Source organism: Hippocampus bargibanti, linkage group LG08 (assembly GCF_051943395.1).
Source record: "Hippocampus bargibanti isolate YZ-2025 linkage group LG08, ASM5194339v1, whole genome shotgun sequence".
NCBI lineage: Eukaryota > Metazoa > Chordata > Actinopteri > Syngnathiformes > Syngnathidae > Hippocampus > Hippocampus bargibanti.
The window spans coordinates 22,657,146-22,676,645 of NC_142741.1; the positions used below are offsets into that span (position 1 = coordinate 22,657,146).

Consider the following 19,500-nt stretch of genomic DNA (forward strand, 5'->3'; position numbering starts at 1 on the left):
AAGACAACACAGTCTTAACAGAGATGAGACCAAGATTGATGTAAGGTTGACATTAAGGATTGGAGTAGTTGACACCAAGACAGATCAAGCAAGTTTCAAGGTAGCAAACCATGAACAATATAATATGAAGGCCAATCAGTGAGTAGGGAAGACCAAGTCTGGTATAAGACATTTTGCGGAGACGAGACAAAAACATATAGCAAAATCTAAGCAATGTGAGAATAAAAAGAAGCTTTAGAATGAGTCAAAGTTAAAACAAAGACTTTGAGACAACCAGAGTCATTCACTCATCATAACCATGCACCTATTTGTGCGCCAAACCTGCGTACATGCACAGAGAAAAGCCACAGAACTGCTCAAGACTGAGTATATAAGACAGAGCCAAAACCAAGGTTCAATAGGGACTAAACAGTCAAAAACTAGACCGGGGTTAACAAGTTGCAGTAGTGCTACGGTGTAGTTCTACACTCGGCAGACTTCTGTGTGTGTGGGGGCGGGGGTCTCAATTCCCACTCAGCGACGTGGTATGGGTTTGACTACGACTGATTGGGTGTTCAGAGGTGTGGTTCACCTTCTGCCCGAAGTCAGCTTTAATAGGCTGCAGCAACTCCTCTTCACCCTTGTGAGGACAAGCCAATCAGAAAATGGATGGATGCCTTACATGCTTGATGAAGCTGGCATCATTTCGCTGCACTCAAATTCAGTTGTCCTAATTGCGGTTGGAGTACATTTATTCATCTAAGGCCTTGAAAAATTCTGCTCATTAAAATACCAAAAAAAGACCTAGTAGTCCTTTTTTTTTAATCTGCAAGTAGTCACTGAGGTCATTGTGGACTTAAGTGACATAAGGTAGTGAGACTGTTCCAAATCTGTGACGAGTCGGTCGTGAATCGCTACTTTCGGTTCCTCAAAAGAATTAAGTTAAGACTGATCGATTTGTGGCCAAAGGCTGCTTTTATTCGCCGATTAACTTTCCTAATAAGATAATCATTGCAAAGTCACATTTTTCCCATTTGGGCTGGCTGTTTGCTACATGGATGGTTTGAGATTTCAAAGATAGGCGGGAAAAGAATCACCATTCACATGGATCTACAAAAATGACTCAAAAAGTTTTCATTTGCATATCGGGCTGTTGTTCACATGGCATACACACTCCTTGCGCTGTGGACCACCGTTGTTTTGGTTATGACGTACTGTTGTATGGATGCACAAAAAATGTTACATATTATTATATATTGTATATGTATACAGCATTGCTTGTAAAAATTTGCATTTTTAGTAGTCCAGTAAGTCTGATGATGTAAAAATGAAACTGGTCTCTCCTTCTACTTGAATCATGGCTGAGAGCTCTGTCTTGCCTTAGAGGCAACACCTGACACTGTGCTCTCTTCTTCTTTCCGCTACATTCTCAATGTCTGTCTTGTGATTTAACATGGGGTGCTTCAACCTCCTTATTACTGTTCTTTGGGGTGCTATTACTGTTCTTCTCACAAACACCGCAAACCGCACCTTGGCTGTTTGTTGTGAACTCACATGATGCAGTTCACTCTCTGCAATAGTGCCATTGTAGTCAAACCAACAGAGTGACTGAGTAAGCAACGTGTGTGGCGTACTACTACGCAAACGCATCATGTACCTCATTAGGTAGAACACAAACTAGTTACCTTGTATCATGTAGCCAACATCCAAATAGTTTAATTTTTCCCCCACTCTGTTCTTGTTATTCATTTACATTTCCTCAAATGATTGAAGTACAAATAGTATTTTTGTGTGAGCACAAAGATCTGGTGAAGGAGGGATTTGATATCTAATTGGTGATTTACACATCTCAAATTTTCAAGCTCCGTGTAAAGAGACACATTTTAAAATTATGATGATGATTAAATAAATTAGTTTGTGCTCACACCTTTCAGTGTCAGCCCTGTGACAGCTCTGTCCGATTTTAACCTGCCTGTCTCCTTAAGTCCCATGGGATAGAATCCAGAAGGCCCAGAACAGCATAAGCGACAGGAAAAAAAATGTACGGATGGATTGACAGGAAATGTCATGTCTGGAAGTCTCAAAGGAAAACCATTCAAACCTTGTCTCCCTAGACACCGTTTTGCCTGTGGGTATTTCACAATCTCTATTTGATCCCTTTTCCCTTCTATCGTCTGCAGCCACAGGACCAAATCGTCAGGCTGGCCGCCCCCTTCAGGGACGTGGGATACCGCGCAGGCACCCCCCAATGGCTGGGACATGGGCACCAATAGAGAGGGGCGTGACTGCTTCATCAAGTGAGTGTTTTAAAGGAACTCCATCCCCTGAGATGTTTCAGACTACTACTTGGCAAAGCTATGATTATTCCAGCAGCGTCACTGCGTCCACGACATCTCGATCCGTGCATTTAGAATACTAATTCACTTTTCCTTACCCTGCTGTGCACTCTCTCTCTTTCTCTCCCTCACTCTCTTTTTCTCTATGCTCTGCACAACACACTGTCCCTCTCACACACCCACCACACTGCACGGAGCCTCCTGTATGCAGAAAAGGACTTTGTTTTTGTATTTTAAAATTATTGTTTTTATGAAATATATATATTTTTTCTTTTGCACAAAATTTATCTGTGTGGGAATTTGTATTTGCACCGCTACTTCACTACTGATCCCTTCGAGAATTTCGGCTTAAGTAACTGTCAGATAAAGGTAAAGAGCTGCTAAGTCTGCGTTGTACACGTCCTTCAATTATGTTGAAGTGCTCTTCTGTCGACTGTGCTTGTGATGACATTTTGCATGGCATACTTCTTCATGTTTTCTTTACAGAGAGAGTGATTGTACCCCCTTATGAACCGTCACCACTAGTCAATGTGTTTATCTATCTGTCATGTATTTACATGATGCACCAAAGAGGAGGTGAAGCCTCGTCACACAACGGTTGTAACCCCGCGTGCGTGATGTAGAGAGGTGTTATATAACAAGTGAGAGTGCTGGATGCAGTCAGAGAGTGCATCTGCATGAGGCAGATTCACAGAGGCTGTCTGGCATCAGACCCGGGTTGTCAAAATTTTGTGGGGGACTCATGAATAATCAAATGTCTGCTTTCATGTCTGTCACTGGCCAAAACAAGTCGGTATGATTCCTTCAAGGAACGTGGCTGTTTGACGGCCGCACATAAATAAAGCAGTGGACATTTAATATTAACGGTATGACATGCAGTATTCAAACAACGTGATGCAGTCTTGGGAGTGATTCCAAAAGAGTGTCAACATCTTCAGGAAAACGATTTGACAAAGACTTCTTGTAAGATGGTCTTGATTCCGTACGGCTGAATGTCACGTCTCAAGAAGCAATTGCATAAAGGGTCAATAGCGTGGTCTTTGAAAGAGGGATTGACAACAACAATCTTTGTGTCGCTAACATATTCCTAAAAATACAATCTGCTTTATCCTTAACCCTTGCCTGTGAGTCCTGTCCGAGTTGGTTTTTAACAGTAATGGGGGATAGAGAAAAAGTATAATGCTCATTGTCCAAAATATGTTTGTAATGTCCAGTGGTATGGTTTGAGGCTGAGCTAATGGCAATTTTTTTTTTTTTTCTTCTGAGCCGCAGATATCTCTGTATACTACAGGTCTGAAGTGGGCGTCTTACACAAAATAGCACTGTTACAAAAAAAAAAAATAAAAAAAACTACGCAGTACTTTTCCACCATCTGGAGAGACAATGTTGAAGGGGGCACACAAAATTTTGAGGGAAGACAATCAAATAATAACACTGGGGTACGTGGAGTCCTAGTCCAGATGACAAGGGAGATTGAGGTTAAATGGCTGCAACCTGCAACCAATAGTTGATTCAGTCCAAGCTTGTTTGTTGGCATGACGAAGCAAAGGAATGATATGAAAGCATCGAAAAACGTGAGTGACGCAGGGCCCAATTAAAAATAAAATCTGAACAACTGAATGCCATTTTTCCTTGGACTGCCCACTTGCCGTTGACTAAAACTGATGTCATTGTCCTAAAGAGTTTCGGTAATGATAGTCAAGCGTTACCTTTTTTCCATGGTTTGGTCACATGTTTTCATGCTGAGCCCTGAGGCGTGTCATTTTCAGCAATTGGCGAAATGGCTACCCTATGAAATGGATAAAAAGAGAGATTTTTCCTATTTGATTCATGATCTACAGATGTAATATTAATCAAAATACCATGTTTACACTGATGGGGGTGCATAAAACGTAGAAAGAACATTTCTGACTTAAATTCCCTTTCAAAGATCCACTGGGGAGCCGCATTTGAATTATTTGTGTAAAAGGACAGCGTGACATCAAACCCAATGCCTCAATTTCCAGACCTGAAGAATAGAATATTAGACCGTGTTGGTGAAGGAGACCCATCCAGATCTACACACACTAGTCGATACGTAAATACATTGATGATTTTGGCTGAAGCATTTTGTTCTCAAATGCTGCAGTTGGAAGATGAGATTTCAAACAAGCAAAGGAACATGAGTCATTGTTTGTTAACATGGTTTTAAAAAAAATGGTATGAGCGAAAAAAACAAAGCTAAACACGGTTCTGTTCTTTCCAAGATGTAAAATGCTCCTGTGGAACAATTGTCAGCATGATGCAGTTACCTGATTTTGGGGCTCTGTCAACAAAATAAAGCCAAATGCAAACAAACTGCTAATGTCTGTGCATTTTTCTCTAGGGGTCTTCGTAACAAATGTTTGTGGAGATATGTTAGTCGCTATATTCATATAAATAGGGGCTATCACATGCATGGCTGCCTGCACAATGGGAATGAAGCCACGTGTCATGATGCCAAAAGAAACGTTAAATAATTTTGTTTTTCTACATTTTGGATGGGACCAGTAATTCTTTCCAAAAAGGTAATTGCAATCACCTGGGAATGGCCAATTGCCACTTGGACCTGATTGGCCTGAAATTTAAAAGCGGAATGAGGGAGAAGGCACAGCCTGGAGAGAAGTGCAACCTGTGGACTGATGAAAACTGTCATCTGTTGCGACTTCAAATAAAGACAACTCGAAATCTCCTTCTGGATCGGGCTGAATGAACTTTTTATCCTTTTTCCACCAGGCCTTCTGTCTCGCCGCATAAAACCATGTTAAGCAGGCGAATACACTGTACATACCCATATGGTTGTGACAATCTGTTGGGTTTTTCACATGGGCCTTAAACCAACAAAACAATGAATGATAAGTCGGCATGGTCTCCAAAATATGTCAAGTACGTTTTGAGACTGAACTATATGGAAAAAAAAAAACGATAGGGAAGAACAGGTCCTCATAGACCCAAAATCATCAAGAAAAATGCAGATTGTGCCAGATGGACTAGATCCACATACTGAGTCGGAAGTTAATCACATCGTCAGAGCAAGAGTTATTGCATGTGTACACGTCTACCAGTAGGACGGTAGGACGAAACAAAATGAGGTGATTGTTCTGGCCGCGCTGGGAGTGAAAATCAGCACGGCACTTGTCAAAAAAGAAACGGATGTGGAAGTCACATGGGAATACAGTGGCCGTTCGGTACAAATTTTAGAAAATTCCAGTTTTGTCACAACTTGCCATGACACATCCATCAAAGTTCACATTTGGTTACAAACGTACAGAATTTAATGGATACATTCATTTTTGATGGAAAAGAAGTGACGAAAATGATCGTAAAATGATCCAATCAAAACCAAATGGCAGTTCTTCGGTGTCAGCATGCCATTTTCATATGTAGTAAGTTAGTGTTTTGACAATTGCTAAACTTTCAGATTACAAAGTGAAAGGTCAGGGGGACAGTATTGATCTAATCTTTAGAAAATGGGACGATCATTCACAGGAAACCAACATTTTGACCCGCGTGAAAATATCTGCAAGATGTCACTTTCTGTGAGGTTCTGTTACACCATAAAGCTTCACTTTACCACCAAGCATCCCATAAAATACCCATCTTTAATGGAGGTTGGATTGTAAACAGTTAAAAATATGTTTGACTTGAAAATGCAAAATACACAGAAAGCCAGTTCACGATACAGTTCTGAATCTTTGGCTTTGATATAAATTCACAACAGGTAGTAGTCCTAACTCAAAATGTTCCTCTGTTGTTCTTTGTTGCTTTTCCAAAACATTCAAATATTTAAAGCTATTTTTGAAAGATGTATATTTGAAAATGTTCTCATCATCCAGAAGTATTATGATATTGTATCAAACCTTTTTGCTGCACTTAGTTTTTTTTTTGGCAACCAACTGACTTCGGTGCCTCTATTTTGTGACCGGTTAATTGTTAGTAATTATTGCCGAATAGCACACGTGTCAAGGGTAAATGTGAATTACACGCTGTCTGCCTTGACCCATGGCTTTAATTAACCAAGATTACTGGCAAGATTATGCTTGTGATTCTATCCTGGATGGGGAAATACAAAATGCTTTGCATTCAAATTACGAATGCTCCAATTATCAAAGAACAAATGATTTTTAGAGTATGCGATTGACAATGTTAGTGGATGACATGCAACAGATATACAGTTACAGAAAATACATTTCGCATATTTTCCGAACTATAAGGCTGCACCATCAATGAATAACATATTTTCAAACGTTTTCCATATACAGTATAAGGCACAAACGGTATAAGGCGCTACAGGAGAGGGAGCTACTTTGTATATGGTGAGAAATGGAATGGATGGCTGCTGACAGTAGTTGCGACACCTGTTGTGGCTCAATATTACTTCACACAATGTATATGGCGCACCGGAATATAAGGCGCAGAGTCATCTTTAGAAAAAAATCAAGGCTTTTGGTTGTGCTTATACACTGGAAAATACGGTAATTCCGAACACAAAAACACAATATTTGTGGTTTGAAATTGACATCTTAACTGTATTTCTGGTGTATAAGGCGCATCCAAAAGCCTTCATTTTCCTCAAAGGATGACCCTGCGCCTTATACAGAGGTGGGCTTTACATGTGAAGTCATATTGAGCAACAACAGGTCTCACAACTACTTTCATCAGCCACCAACTTCATTTCCCCCTGTAGAAGAACTAGTGTGTGCCCCATTGAAGGTGCACTTTATAGTCTGGTGCGCCTTATTCTGTATATGGAAAAAGGTTGAAAATACATCATTCATTGGGAGTGCGCCTTATACTCCGGTACACCTTATACACAGGAAAATATAGCCATATTTTTTTCTGTGTGCAAAGCTCTGTCATGGACCAAATAATTATTTCACAGTAAAACTAAGTCAATTAACATACTGCCAACAATCCTTGTCTTATTTTCATAGTCAATTCAGCCAGAGCAGTTCCTTGGAAGAGGTTCGCCTAGATGGAGACAAGTTTGTGCCACCTACACCCCGGAAGGTGGAGATGAGACGAGACCCGGTACTTGGATTTGGCTTTGTGGCAGGCAGTGAGAAACCTGTGGTGGTTCGCTCCGTCACACCAGGTAAAGCGACTCAGCTTTTACTATGACAGTGATTCATCCAATTATCAACACTTTTGTCCCGGAGGAGGGAAACTACTCCATAAAAGTTGAAAATACAAATCCAAATCGGGTTACGTGACATAAATGACTCATCTATTTTAACAAGACTCGATGAGCAAGCTCATTGGTATTGACACTAGAAATGGCGTTGGTGAGTGGGAGGGGGGAGTAATGCCTGATTTGTAGTCTTCAACGTGTTTGGCATGTTTGTGAACAGGGGGTCCATCTGAAGGCAAACTCATCCCAGGAGACGAGATCATCATGATTAATGATGAGCCAGTCAGTTCCGCTCCCAGGGAGAGGGTTATTGACCTTGTCAGGTAGGAAAACAAAAAAAGTCACTTTGACTTACGTGCCTAACACAATATGGCCTATTTCATGCATTGTCATGCAGACTATCAAAACGTTCAATTAGCCTACTCTGCACCACACGTGATTAAGATGCCGGCCAACATTCCCCAATATTTCTTGGTTTTTATACTTTCAAAATGAATCTCTTTTGGTGTGCATTTTGGAATTTGAAAATGTAAGTGATTTCCAACACTGTACAAAATTGTGAGATATCGGTTAATTCATGTGGTAAAAATCATTCAAAATATGAAGGTGGCTCAGCATTATAGAAGACATTCCGCTAGACCACAGAATCCTTGACTCATTGAGCACAAGGGGTAACTAGAATGATAATAAGGATTAAAAATTCGGCAAAGAAATGCAAATCCTAAATGTGAGCCTGCAACCGCAATATGGTACAACATGTGACATTCATTTCAGGAAACATGCCCTACATGGCTACTACATTGAAGCTTTTGCTGTATTACGTGAGAAACACAGATCTGCCAAGAATAGAAGTGGAAAACAAATATATCAATGAAAAAGATTGCAATATTTGGTTAGATGATCAGTCCCCTTGACTCAAAGTATAAGAATGCGCTATGATGTTGTGTTTAACAGGAGCTGCAAGGAGTCCATATTGTTGACCATAGTTCAGCCATACCCGGTAAGTGTTTTCCAGTTTTTTGCACATTTGTTCAGTCCTGAAAATATGTCACTCATAACCACTCACCATACGCACTACCAAAGTATATCCTATGTGAGTCTTTTCGTGGTGCAACATCAAAACCTGGCAAGACCGCAAAATAACTCAGACAAGTCAACATGTCCAAGCCACCAGGAACCAAATGATGACCTAAACTTAGCCAACCCGAACTGTTACGCTCCTTGTGAGACAAATCTGCTTGGCTTCTAGTCTCTTGTATTTTCAAGTTAGCCTTCAGGGTCTGATTGCCTGATGCACCTGACTGTCACTCAGGTGTATCTTCATTGATGTTTCCATCAAAATAAGTGCATATGCCACCGATGGATGGGAATATTTTAATTCTCTCCAATAATCGGGGATTAATCAATACAGCCCTATCGGAGCAAACCATGGGTTCAATGAGCAATTCAATTTGGAGAAAGATTTCAATGGCAAAAAAGAAAGGATTCCTGTCGAGTTTCATAATACTCAAGAGGACCGAGCAGCTCTTCTCTTGCAGTCTGTAATTACTTCCATTTACCAGACGTTTCTTTGCAGCCTCAATGACACACTTGATGGTGAGTGGGGTTATTATGTTTCAGAGGAGGACAGATTTTGAATGTGGGTAAAGATGGGGGAAACGTGTATTCCACTCATTTGCAAAGCACCAGAATGCCCTTTAAAAAAAGCATATTTTCTTCTTTCCTTCCCAAAGTCACCCAAGTCGGCGTTCATCAGTGCAGCCAAAAAGGCCAAGTTAAAGACAAATCCTGTTAAAGTCCGCTTTGCAGAAGAAGTCATCATCAACGGCCAAGTTCCTGTGAGTCGCATGTGACGTTTTTGTGTTTTTGAACCTGACACAGAGCAGATAAGCTAATATTTCTGTTAATCACTCCTGAATAGCAAGGATGTAGTGGTGATGGACTGATGGAAGCATGACCTCACACAAAGCACTTCACCGGTTTGTAAAATGTGTCTCAAAGAGAACAAGTGTGTTTGGTGAGGGACCGGGTTTGGAAAATATTGCTCTAGTTTATCATTCACCGACCCTTGGGCTTCAGAAAGCTAGAAGGAACTGGGAATCTGTAGTGCTGAGTCAGAAAGTGATTCAAGGAACCTACAGATAGAAGATGAGATGAGATGAGATGAGATGAGATGAGGTGAGGTGAGGTGAGGTGAGATGAGATGAGAAAACCTTTATGGTCAGCCAACCTTAAAACGGACCCCTTGGGACAAGCAAGGAATCCGAAGAGCACTCAAAAGTTGAATTACCAGAGAATAAAGATCACCTTTTCCTGAACTCAAGTTTTATTTGATGCATGCATGCAAGTGAAACTCAAACGCATGCATCAGCCCTCAAATCATGAATTATATAATGCAATGATAGATCGGGAGACTTGTGGAAATAATTTTACTGTCCACACTTTGGTTTTAAATGAGAAGAAATCTAAAGTGATGACTTGCAGCAACTACAGTAAAGTCTCGTTATATCGATATCGGATATATCGATAGTCCCGGTTATATCGATACTATTTCTATGCACGCACGGAGAAAAATACATGCAAACAGGGTCGGATATATCGATAGTCCCGGTTATATCGATATTTTTTCGGACTCCCTTGAATATCGATATAACGAGACTTTACTGTAATTACCTGACAGCGATTTCAAATATGTGTGCCCGGTTGGTTGGAGGCCATCTTGGTCAGGGGTTATGAGGATAAGTGTAGTTTGGCCCAACGAAAAATGAGCTAGCTGTTTCTCATCTTCATAATTAACTCAAGAATAAGCGTCTTCTGGCATATATTCATACCAATCAAACAAATAAAAACTAAGGCAGATGTGATTTTGAAACAGTTTCTCTTTCCTTCCATGTTTTTCTCTTCTAAGTCTTTTTTTCATTCCTCTCTCAGGAAACTGTGAAGGACAACTCACTTCTATTCATGCCAAATGTTCTCAAGGTCTACCTGGAGAATGGTCAGACAAAATCATTTAAATTTGACAGCAACACATCTATAAAGGTAGCTGAGAACTCTTCCTAATATTGTAGTATGATCCGAACTGACTAAGTATTTTCCCTAAATACTGTTCAATGTATTTGTGTAGCAGTCGGATTCCCTGTGAATTTTTGCCGAACAGTTTAAAGATTTTTTTTTTCCCAGCAGTAGACCGCATTTTCCTCCATTACTGTGTAAGATGTAATGATATTTTGCAATTCTGTTTGAACAGGATGTCATTTTGACACTGCAAGAGAAGCTGTCCATTAAAAGCATTGAACACTTCTCGCTGATTCTGGAGCATAGAGCTGAAGGATCAGCCAGCAAGCTCATGCTACTGCATGAGCAAGAAATGCTAACTCAGGTGAGGGAGCACAAACGGATGTGACCTATATATTTTTTTGTCGTTCATCGATTCCATTAATTTATTCAGATAAAAAAATGAAAAAAACCCTCAGATGAAAAGTATTTATCGTGAGTGACTTTTGTTATATGTTTTCAACAGAATCAGAATCAGAATCATCTTTATTGCCAAGTATGTAGAACACACAAGGAATTTGTTTCCGGTAGAACACGCTGCACTAGTATCGTCGTCAAAAAAACCTGCTAAGTGGCACTATACAGTTCCATTTTGTAGTAGCCAAAATGGAACTGTATAGTGCCATCTTTTGTAGTAGCCAAAATGGAACTGTATAGTGCCACTTAGCAGTTTTTTTGACGACGATACTAGTGCAGCGTGTTCGACCGGAAACAAATTCCTTGTGTGTTCTACATACTTGGCAATAAAGATGATTCTGATTCTGATTCTGATGTTCTTTGTAGAAAATGTGCATTTTGAAAAAATATGGGAAACAGCTGTATTTATTACTTTTTTATTGCTTGGACAGGGGATCAGGTATCTTGGAGGTTGAACACAGTAGCTTTGGATATTTATAGGGCTGTTCCAATCCAATATTATTTGGCTGTTCCAAAAAAGTGACAAAAAACGACATTAAAGAAGCAAAACACAATACAGTTTGAACAATGACGACAGTTGAATAAGTGCATGGTGTTTGCACAATAACAATCGGCATGACGGGTTTAAAAACTCCAAAATACAACATGCTAGACATATGTTTCCACCAGATAATTGAACTGGATTTCCATTTGGACAGTGAACTGTTCTTGCATTTTGCGCAAATTAGTTCACCTACTTCAGGATGTCCGCATCGGGATCTCAAGTGAAATTCGCGAGAAAGCAAATGGCTATTTGAAATCAATTCTTGTAATACCAATTTATCATGTTGTGTCGAAAGTCTATCAGACCTAGATCATGCATATATAAAATAAATAAGAATGTGTGAAATTTGAATGTCACGTAACAGTGTTTCTCTTGGACTAATGCTCTAGGTGACAAAGAGGCCAGGGTCACACAAGATGAAGTGTTTTTTTCGCATCACATTTGTCCCAAAGGACCCATTAGAGCTACTGAGAAGAGATGCAATAGCATTTGAGTACCTCTACGTTCAGGTGAGAAACAATAGATCAATATTAACGATATGAGGATGTATCGCCAAGTCGTTTTTGTTGTGGTAGTTGTGAGTTGTGTATTTAATCAGTCATTCAGTGACCTTTGTCCTCTCTCTCCGTTTCATCTAAAGAGTTGTAATGATGTGGTACTGGAGCGATTTGGGTCAGAGCTGAAATATGACACTGCCCTTCGCCTGGCCGCCCTGCAAATGTATATTCTAACAATCAATACCAAGCAGTCCCAGAAAGTATCCCTCAAGTATATTGAGTAAGTAGAAATGATTGCACATTGTGTAGATATGGGGCCAAACTCTTAAGTGGGAGTCAACAGAATTTTGAGATGTTTCATGATTTACAATCTATATATTATGAGTAACACTGTAACAATGTTGTGTTGGGATACTGCCATTTTATACAGTATGGGATCTTCAAGCTGTATATTTGGTGTTGCTAGTTTTTTATTTGATACTAGATGGTACCATTTCTACCTGCGCCAAGTCAGTAGGGTGCAGTGGAAAAGTAACCAAGCAACTGCTGATGAGTGAATAACCCAGATAGTGACATGCCAAAAAAAGAGGACCTAACTGTTCTCCCTCAAAAATTTATTGACCCTCTGTCATGTTTATGAATCATATACTGTATCCGCAGGAAAGAGTGGGGGTTAGCATTGTTCCTGCCACCTGCAGTGTTGTCCAGTATGAAAGAGAAAAACATCAAAAAAGCGCTCACTCACATCCTCAAAACCAACCAGAATCTGGTTCCACCTGGTAAAAAGGTAAAGGCAAGACTCAGTCATAGTGTTGTTTTCACCCTCACCCTCTGCATGGATATAAAGAATAAAAATATATTTTCCTCAACCTGTAGAGTTTCATAACACCTCTGATTATGATTGTGAAACAAAACATTTTACACTCACTAAGTTACACAAAAAAAATGCTGAGAAAGTTTCCCATGAATCATTTCTGACTCTCTTGTGTCGCACATTTTAGCTGACTGCCTTACAGGCCAAGGTCCATTATCTGAAGTATCTCAGTGACTTGAGGCTCTATGGAGGTCGGGTGTTTAAGTCTACACTTATAGTAAGTGAAACCACCCTTCATATCGGACTACTCTTAAGGCGAGGCATAATGCGTGATAAGATGAAACTAACTCTTCATAGTACGGTACCTGAGGAAGTGATATTTGTGCTGATTGTTTTCACAGCAAGGCGAGAAGCACACAGAGGTGACCTTGCTGGTGGGGCCCAAATATGGAATCAGCCATGTGATTAACACCAAAACCAACCTAGTGGCACTTCTGGCTGATTTCAGCCACGTCAATCGTATTGAGATGTATGCGGAAGATGAAAACAAAGTTCGGGTGGAGCTACATGTTTTGGATGTTAAGGTTGGAATTGTTTCTATGTTCCGTCCCCAGTACAAATCAGTTTACATGTCATGATAAATTATTCAAAACGACCTGTGTTGGTTAATTTACTTTCCTGCCTCTTTCACAGCCCATCACTCTCTTAATGGAGTCTGTGGATGCAATGAATTTGGCCTGCCTGACTGCCGGTTACTACAGATTACTGGTGGATTCTCGACGTTCCATCTTCAATGTGACTAAAACCACAGACAGTATGGACATAAGTATGTTCACAGTGTCAAGAAGATAAAATCTTGGTCCATTCCATAGATTTTCTTTCATTTTGGCTCCTCTTTTTAGGCCATGCAGCAAGAATCAAGCAGAACTATCAGGCCATCGAGTACACCTATAGCACACCCCAAAAAGGATACGAAGACAGACTCAACCAGAGGTGCAGCCAGGATTTCTCAGACCAAGAGTGTGAATACCTCGACCGCGGTAGATGTGAAAGCCAACCCACCTACATGACTGAGATCCACCAAGCTCAGCGTTCAGTATATATGCTGGAAAGGGCAGAGTTCTGCAGGGTACCGGCCACCCAAACCTACCTTAATATCCCAAGAAACATAGGCCAAGAATCCTGCAGGAGTGCAAAGGTGTCTTTTATTTTTGGAGATCCTCCCTTAGATACCGTAAACCCCCAAAATCTGGGCTACCAAAGACTGATGGATGACAGTTCAGAGATTATAGACAATCACAGCCCAATGTACAGGCGTCTTGAAGAAGACTACAAGATGATGGACACCCTAGAAGAAGGTGATGCCTATCAGTATTCCACCAAAATGTTTGAGGAGCCGCTGCTGCATGATATCTGCTATGCAGAGACGACAGATGACGCGGAAGACGATGATGACATCAGCTGCGAAGAGGACATGGTGATGAGTGACTCTGACAAGCCCACATTACTTTCCCTCTCGGGGTCCAGCGATGACATCATTGACTTGACCTCCCTCCCTCCCCCACCGGAGGGTAACAATGAGGAGGAAAATGATGTGCTGCTGCACTCTCTCAACCTGGCCATTGCTGCGCCTCCTCCTGGCTTCAGGGACAGCTCAGATGAGGAGGAGCAGCAGGATGCTAGGAGTCAAGCCCACGGGGGCTGCAATGATATTCCAGTGTCCCTCATAGACTCAGTGCCCGCCCACAGAGTTCAGAATCAAGGGGAGCCCCTTGATGAAGCTGTCGTGTCCACCTTGCAGGCACTCGAGGCTCTGGCTGCATCGGAGGAACCGGCACAGTCTGAGAACAGCACAGGTTCCCCTTTTACCATTGTGACATTCATTCATTAACATCGCAAATACTCCAGCCATTCATTTTTCATTTGTTGTTGTTATTTTTATTTCCAATAAAGCCCATTTTGTTCTATATTTCCTTTTGTGAGTGATTTGTAATTCATTCATTTTCATGACCAAAATGCTTGCATGTGAAGATATGTTGTTTGCATAAGATTTTACATCTAAACATTTGATGTTTGTTCTAGCAAACCAAAGTAAACAACTGTCAACCTTTTCAGCAAGCCATCTTGATTAAGGTTGTCACATTTTGCATAATTAAAAGTAAATTCTCAGCATTATCTCAAAGAAGGCCCTGAAACAAAACCAAAACATTTTAAAAGCCTTTGTGGCCTGCTTATGTCTTCGTTTAATTTTTTTATTTAATTTCACTTGAGATGATACCACTTGTTTAACAAGTAAAAATAATTGTTGTGATGTCATGCTGAAAGGTATTTTTTTTGTGTTATCCATGAACAATTTATCGTGCATTCAGTCCGATCTACCATTGTTCCATTTCACTCATTCTGTGATCATTTCTGAGATGCCTGCAATGTGTGTTCTAATGGTGTTCTTGTCTTTCTGTGGCATACAGGTGTAGAAATGCCACGTGCGTTTAGTCCAGAGTCATCAGATTCTGGCAATGAGACAAACTCATCAGAGATGACAGAAAGTTCAGAACTGGCCACCGCCCAGAGACATTCAGAGCAGCACTTGAGGATGCATGGATCTGTGACAGAAAGTTATCACGCCACAAATGATGAAAAGTCCGAGCAACTTGGTGAAGATGTAGCTGGTACTGTGCAGGATCTTCATAGTGACGACCCGAAATCCACGGCCACTGCCTCCACCCAACTTTTCCACTCTGATGGCGGTGAGATGGAGCCGGAGACGATGGAAATAAAATCAGTCAGTGAGTACTTCACAAAGATACATATTGACTCACTTCGGAGCAGGCATGGAGGCAAACAAGGGGATTTAGAGAACCAAACTCAACAACGAGACACCTGTGACCCCACAGAAAAATCGTACATGACCTGCCAAGTGCAAGCGAAAGAAGAGCCGCCGCATCTAGTTGGGAAGTATAATACATTCACGGTGCGGGATTCCTATTATGTCAATCAACTTGATCTGGGGAGAACTTCCCTCAAAGACCGCCATCAAAAGTGGCTGCACAGAGCGTCAGGAAACAAAATGGATGAGGCGCTCGCTCCAGAATATGTTAATGAGTTACTGGCCCACACAGACAGGTTGACAGTGAAGGGAAGGAAACAGGATTTGGACCAAAGAAGCCAACCATTCAATGCCCAACTCCGCTCACCTTCCAAAGGACAGGAGGGCGTTGATTCTTCACATGTTGGTGAGCAGAAAATTAAGAAGACGTCATCGGAGCAAGATGTCACGCGGCTATACGAGTATCACTTGAGCAAGCGCATGTCTTCTCTCCAGAGTGAGGGTCCTCATTCTCTCCAAAGTTCACAATGTTCATCTATAGATGCCGGATGTAGCACAGGTAGCAGCAGCTGTGTCACTCCAATGGACTCTCCCCTTTGCGTCGCGGACAACACCCATGTATTATCCGAGTCCTCGCTCAAGGGGTGTAGTTATGTCGCTGGTCCCGAGGAAAAGGCCTACACTCCTCCGGGGCAAAATAAGGAAGCTCCACAATTAAGGAAGACCCAGGCATCGACCAGCGCAGACTCTGGGTTTGGAAACAGCCGGGACAGTGGTCACAGATTATCAAAGCTAAGAGAAACGACAGGTAAAACTAAGTAACACCATGCCACTCACCCAATTGATTCCAATTCCATTTGACTCACTTTATATATATATATATATATATATATATATATATATATATATATATATATATATATATATATATATATATATATATATATATATATAAAGTGATTCTTGTTCGAGTCGCATGTTTAGGAAAATAAATATTGAAAATGAAAATGGTCATTTGTTGTCAGCAATACGTCTGTGTAAGCTCTCAGTCATACAGGAGTGGTCCATCGATGAGAAGGTTTCTTCAGCCGTCATCTGTACAAAAGTGAAGGTTTCGGACGTTTCGCCTCCTATCCAAGAGGCTTCGTCAGCGAACTAAAGTCTGACTGGTCGTATCTCAGGTTCTCTCCTGAGAGTAGGGACCTATCATAGCTGTGTCCGGCGCCACCATGTCTGGACATTAGGGATATATAAATGGGGCTGATACGACCAGTCAGACTTTAGTTCGCTGACGAAGCCTCTTGGATAGGAGGCGAAACGTCCGAAACCTTCACTTTTGTACAGATGACGACTGAAGAAACCTTCTCATTGATTTGTTGTCAGGTGAGTGCTTAACGGTTTTCTGTTTTCCTCCTCCCCCTAGTGTAGCCTGCGCACAGCAGAGGAAGCTTGGAGAAGAGACGCTCTGTCACGAGACCAATAACACCACCACAATCATATCACCATCGTTATTTGTAAGCTGCACAGAGCTCAGTGGGCTAAAATGGGCCAGACCTGAGCCCAACCCACATGCCCTGCCTACTACCCCTTTTAGCGGATCCTCATGCGACCTTCTCAAAGGTAGCCTCAGGAAGCCATACAGGGTTCCGATGCGTAGGAGAAGCTGGAGCACCATAATGCCGGGCTCCAGGAGCTTTGAGGCTTTGCTAGAGAGGACCAAAGCTACCTTCATAGGGAAGAGCGCTGGTCAGAAATTAGAGTCACAACATTGCTCAAAAGCTCAGCGCATAATATACGTCAAATCTGTCACCAAAAACTTGTCACGTGGTTCGGTCACTGTAAATTCAGATTGTGGACAGTTGCCACAAGCAGTACGGCTGGATGCGGCTACAATGAGATATCATAGGCCTGTGAGTTGCTGCTTTATCTGGAGACAGAAGGATACTGATCCTGAGCATGAGCCCTCCCAGCTCATGCTCTCTGTCGTCCCGACGGGGGATAAGAGAGCAGGAAGTAAAGTGCAGCTTAGTAACATGACCAAAATGAGCCTGGAGGAAAGGTTAGCTCATGTAAATTCAATGAAGGGAAAAACATACAGCCTTCGTACGGGGTTCGCACTCGCACGCACGGACGCCATAGAGATCATTAACCTGCTGCGTTCCGGCCACGAGTCTCAAGGGAAAAACATGGAAGCCGGCGACGCTGATACACAGACATTTTCTGAGCTGCTCATCACGCAGGCTAAAGCGCTAAGTGGCGCCTGCGGTCAAATGGCCACAGAGTACGGCAGCCCGGAGGAATTGCTCCTCACGCTGACGCACAGCTTCCACACACTCTGCTGCCTCACGCAGGCCTGCATGTCCCTCGAGGAAGGCCTGCGCAGCGACACAGAGCGGCGCCAGTTCGTAACCAAGGTGGATGAGGTGCTTATCAACTACGTGTGTCTGCTGAAAGCTGCCGAGGCCTCTTTGGTCAGCTCCCCCAAAGACGCTAGTGTGAAGGCACTGATGCATCATTCTGCCAACATGTCTGCCACCATAGAAACACTAATCCACTCAATGAAAACACTGTGCATCAAATAACACATCCCAATTATTAATCTTAAAGCCATAAAATAAGAGGCATGGGTGTAACTACCAATGTGAACTGCTGTGACATAAAAAAGCCTTGTATAAAGTATATTTTATTAATGTAGAAATATTTAAACCACAAAAATTTTAAAAAAGATTTAAGCCTTTTAAAATAATGCATACCTCCACCGAAGTATTTAATAGTATATTATCAGAAATGTTTCAATTATATATTGGTTGTTATTCAAGACTTCTCATAGTATGTTGTTTTGTAAAAATATGGTGGAGAAATACTATGTACAGCTGTAGACAAATCATTGCACAGGAAACAAATGCATTTAAATCATGCACTTTTTTTCATTTGCTGGGTGATTACAATCACACTGTGTACACTTTACTGTCATGTTTTTGGTCAACATTATTAAAACTTTAAAATACCTCAAACAAAGTCGACTGTTCACTTTTGTGATTGATCAAATTCTTCCAGGGAAAACCCCATTTGCACGTGCACGTCTCATGTATTCCTGTCTCTTAGGCGTCGAATCAGAATCGCACAAACTGAGAGAGTTTTTTGACCAATTCTCATTTCTCAAACACACAGGTGCATGTGTAATTAATTACATAATATGTAAAATAATTCATGATTTTTACCGTTCACTCTGCTTTGAGTGCTGGTGATGCCTTTTGAATTAGTGATGATGGTGAGCTACTTCGGCATGTGTTCAAAGTTAAGTGTCGGAACGCACAAGCACAATGTTAACGAGTCTGGGTGAGGGAATGGGGAGTGTACCTAGGAGGTGCGGGGGAATGAAATATTTTACCATCATGCAATTAAAGTTTAAAAAAATTCGAAACTGCTCCATTTTCACGGCAATACGTTTTTATGTACAAGTCTTCCATATAGTTTCGTATCTGATCTCGTCTGCATAAGGAAGGGAAGTAGTTGGAAATATATATATATTTTTTTCCATTCCAGAACCCCAAAACGTCTTCAAACCAGACAAAGGCAGTTATTGCTTAAAGGACAACCAACACCATTTTTTTGTTTCCTAACTGACATCAGAAAAACGTTTTATAGCATCTAAAATACCCAAAACACACAGACTGATAGTTTTAGTCAAATGAAAAACACCAATAAAAATGACTTAACATGTCCCAAAACTACGTACTTCAAAATGACCTCGGAGATGGTCCCGCCCCCTTGTTCGTGACGTCACGCCAATGCGTCTTGCCATGCTCGCGAATCAAAACAATGGCTTCAGATTCGGAGAAGAGGCTTTGGCTATGGCCACTTACGGTCCCAGAGTGCTCGC

General features: G+C 41.4%; 1 protein-coding gene across 4 annotated transcripts in view; it reads left to right on the forward strand.

The window, feature by feature from the left end:
• Positions 1-18,617, forward strand: part of frmpd4 (FERM and PDZ domain containing 4) — a 37,735-nt gene extending 19,118 nt beyond the window's left edge. For 3 of the 4 annotated variants that reach the window (XM_089002889.1, XM_089002890.1, XM_089002891.1), the window contains exons 2-17: positions 2,160-2,276; positions 7,268-7,428; positions 7,685-7,787; positions 8,419-8,464; positions 9,198-9,302; positions 10,396-10,503; positions 10,712-10,843; positions 11,869-11,988; positions 12,120-12,256; positions 12,637-12,763; positions 12,978-13,067; positions 13,192-13,374; positions 13,484-13,616; positions 13,693-14,646; positions 15,259-16,425; positions 17,046-18,617. In XM_089002889.1, the coding sequence (XP_088859015.1) occupies positions 2,160-2,276; positions 7,268-7,428; positions 7,685-7,787; positions 8,419-8,464; positions 9,198-9,302; positions 10,396-10,503; positions 10,712-10,843; positions 11,869-11,988; positions 12,120-12,256; positions 12,637-12,763; positions 12,978-13,067; positions 13,192-13,374; positions 13,484-13,616; positions 13,693-14,646; positions 15,259-16,425; positions 17,046-18,199 (4,837 nt within the window). In that variant the 3' untranslated portion in view covers positions 18,200-18,617. Of the gene's footprint in view, positions 1-2,159; positions 2,277-2,298; positions 2,685-7,267; positions 7,429-7,684; positions 7,788-8,418; positions 8,465-9,197; positions 9,303-10,395; positions 10,504-10,711; positions 10,844-11,868; positions 11,989-12,119; positions 12,257-12,636; positions 12,764-12,977; positions 13,068-13,191; positions 13,375-13,483; positions 13,617-13,692; positions 14,647-15,258; positions 16,426-17,045 lie in introns of those variants that run through there. The other variant, XM_089002892.1, reaches the window with a different exon arrangement.
• The last annotated feature ends 883 nt before the right edge of the window (positions 18,618-19,500 follow it).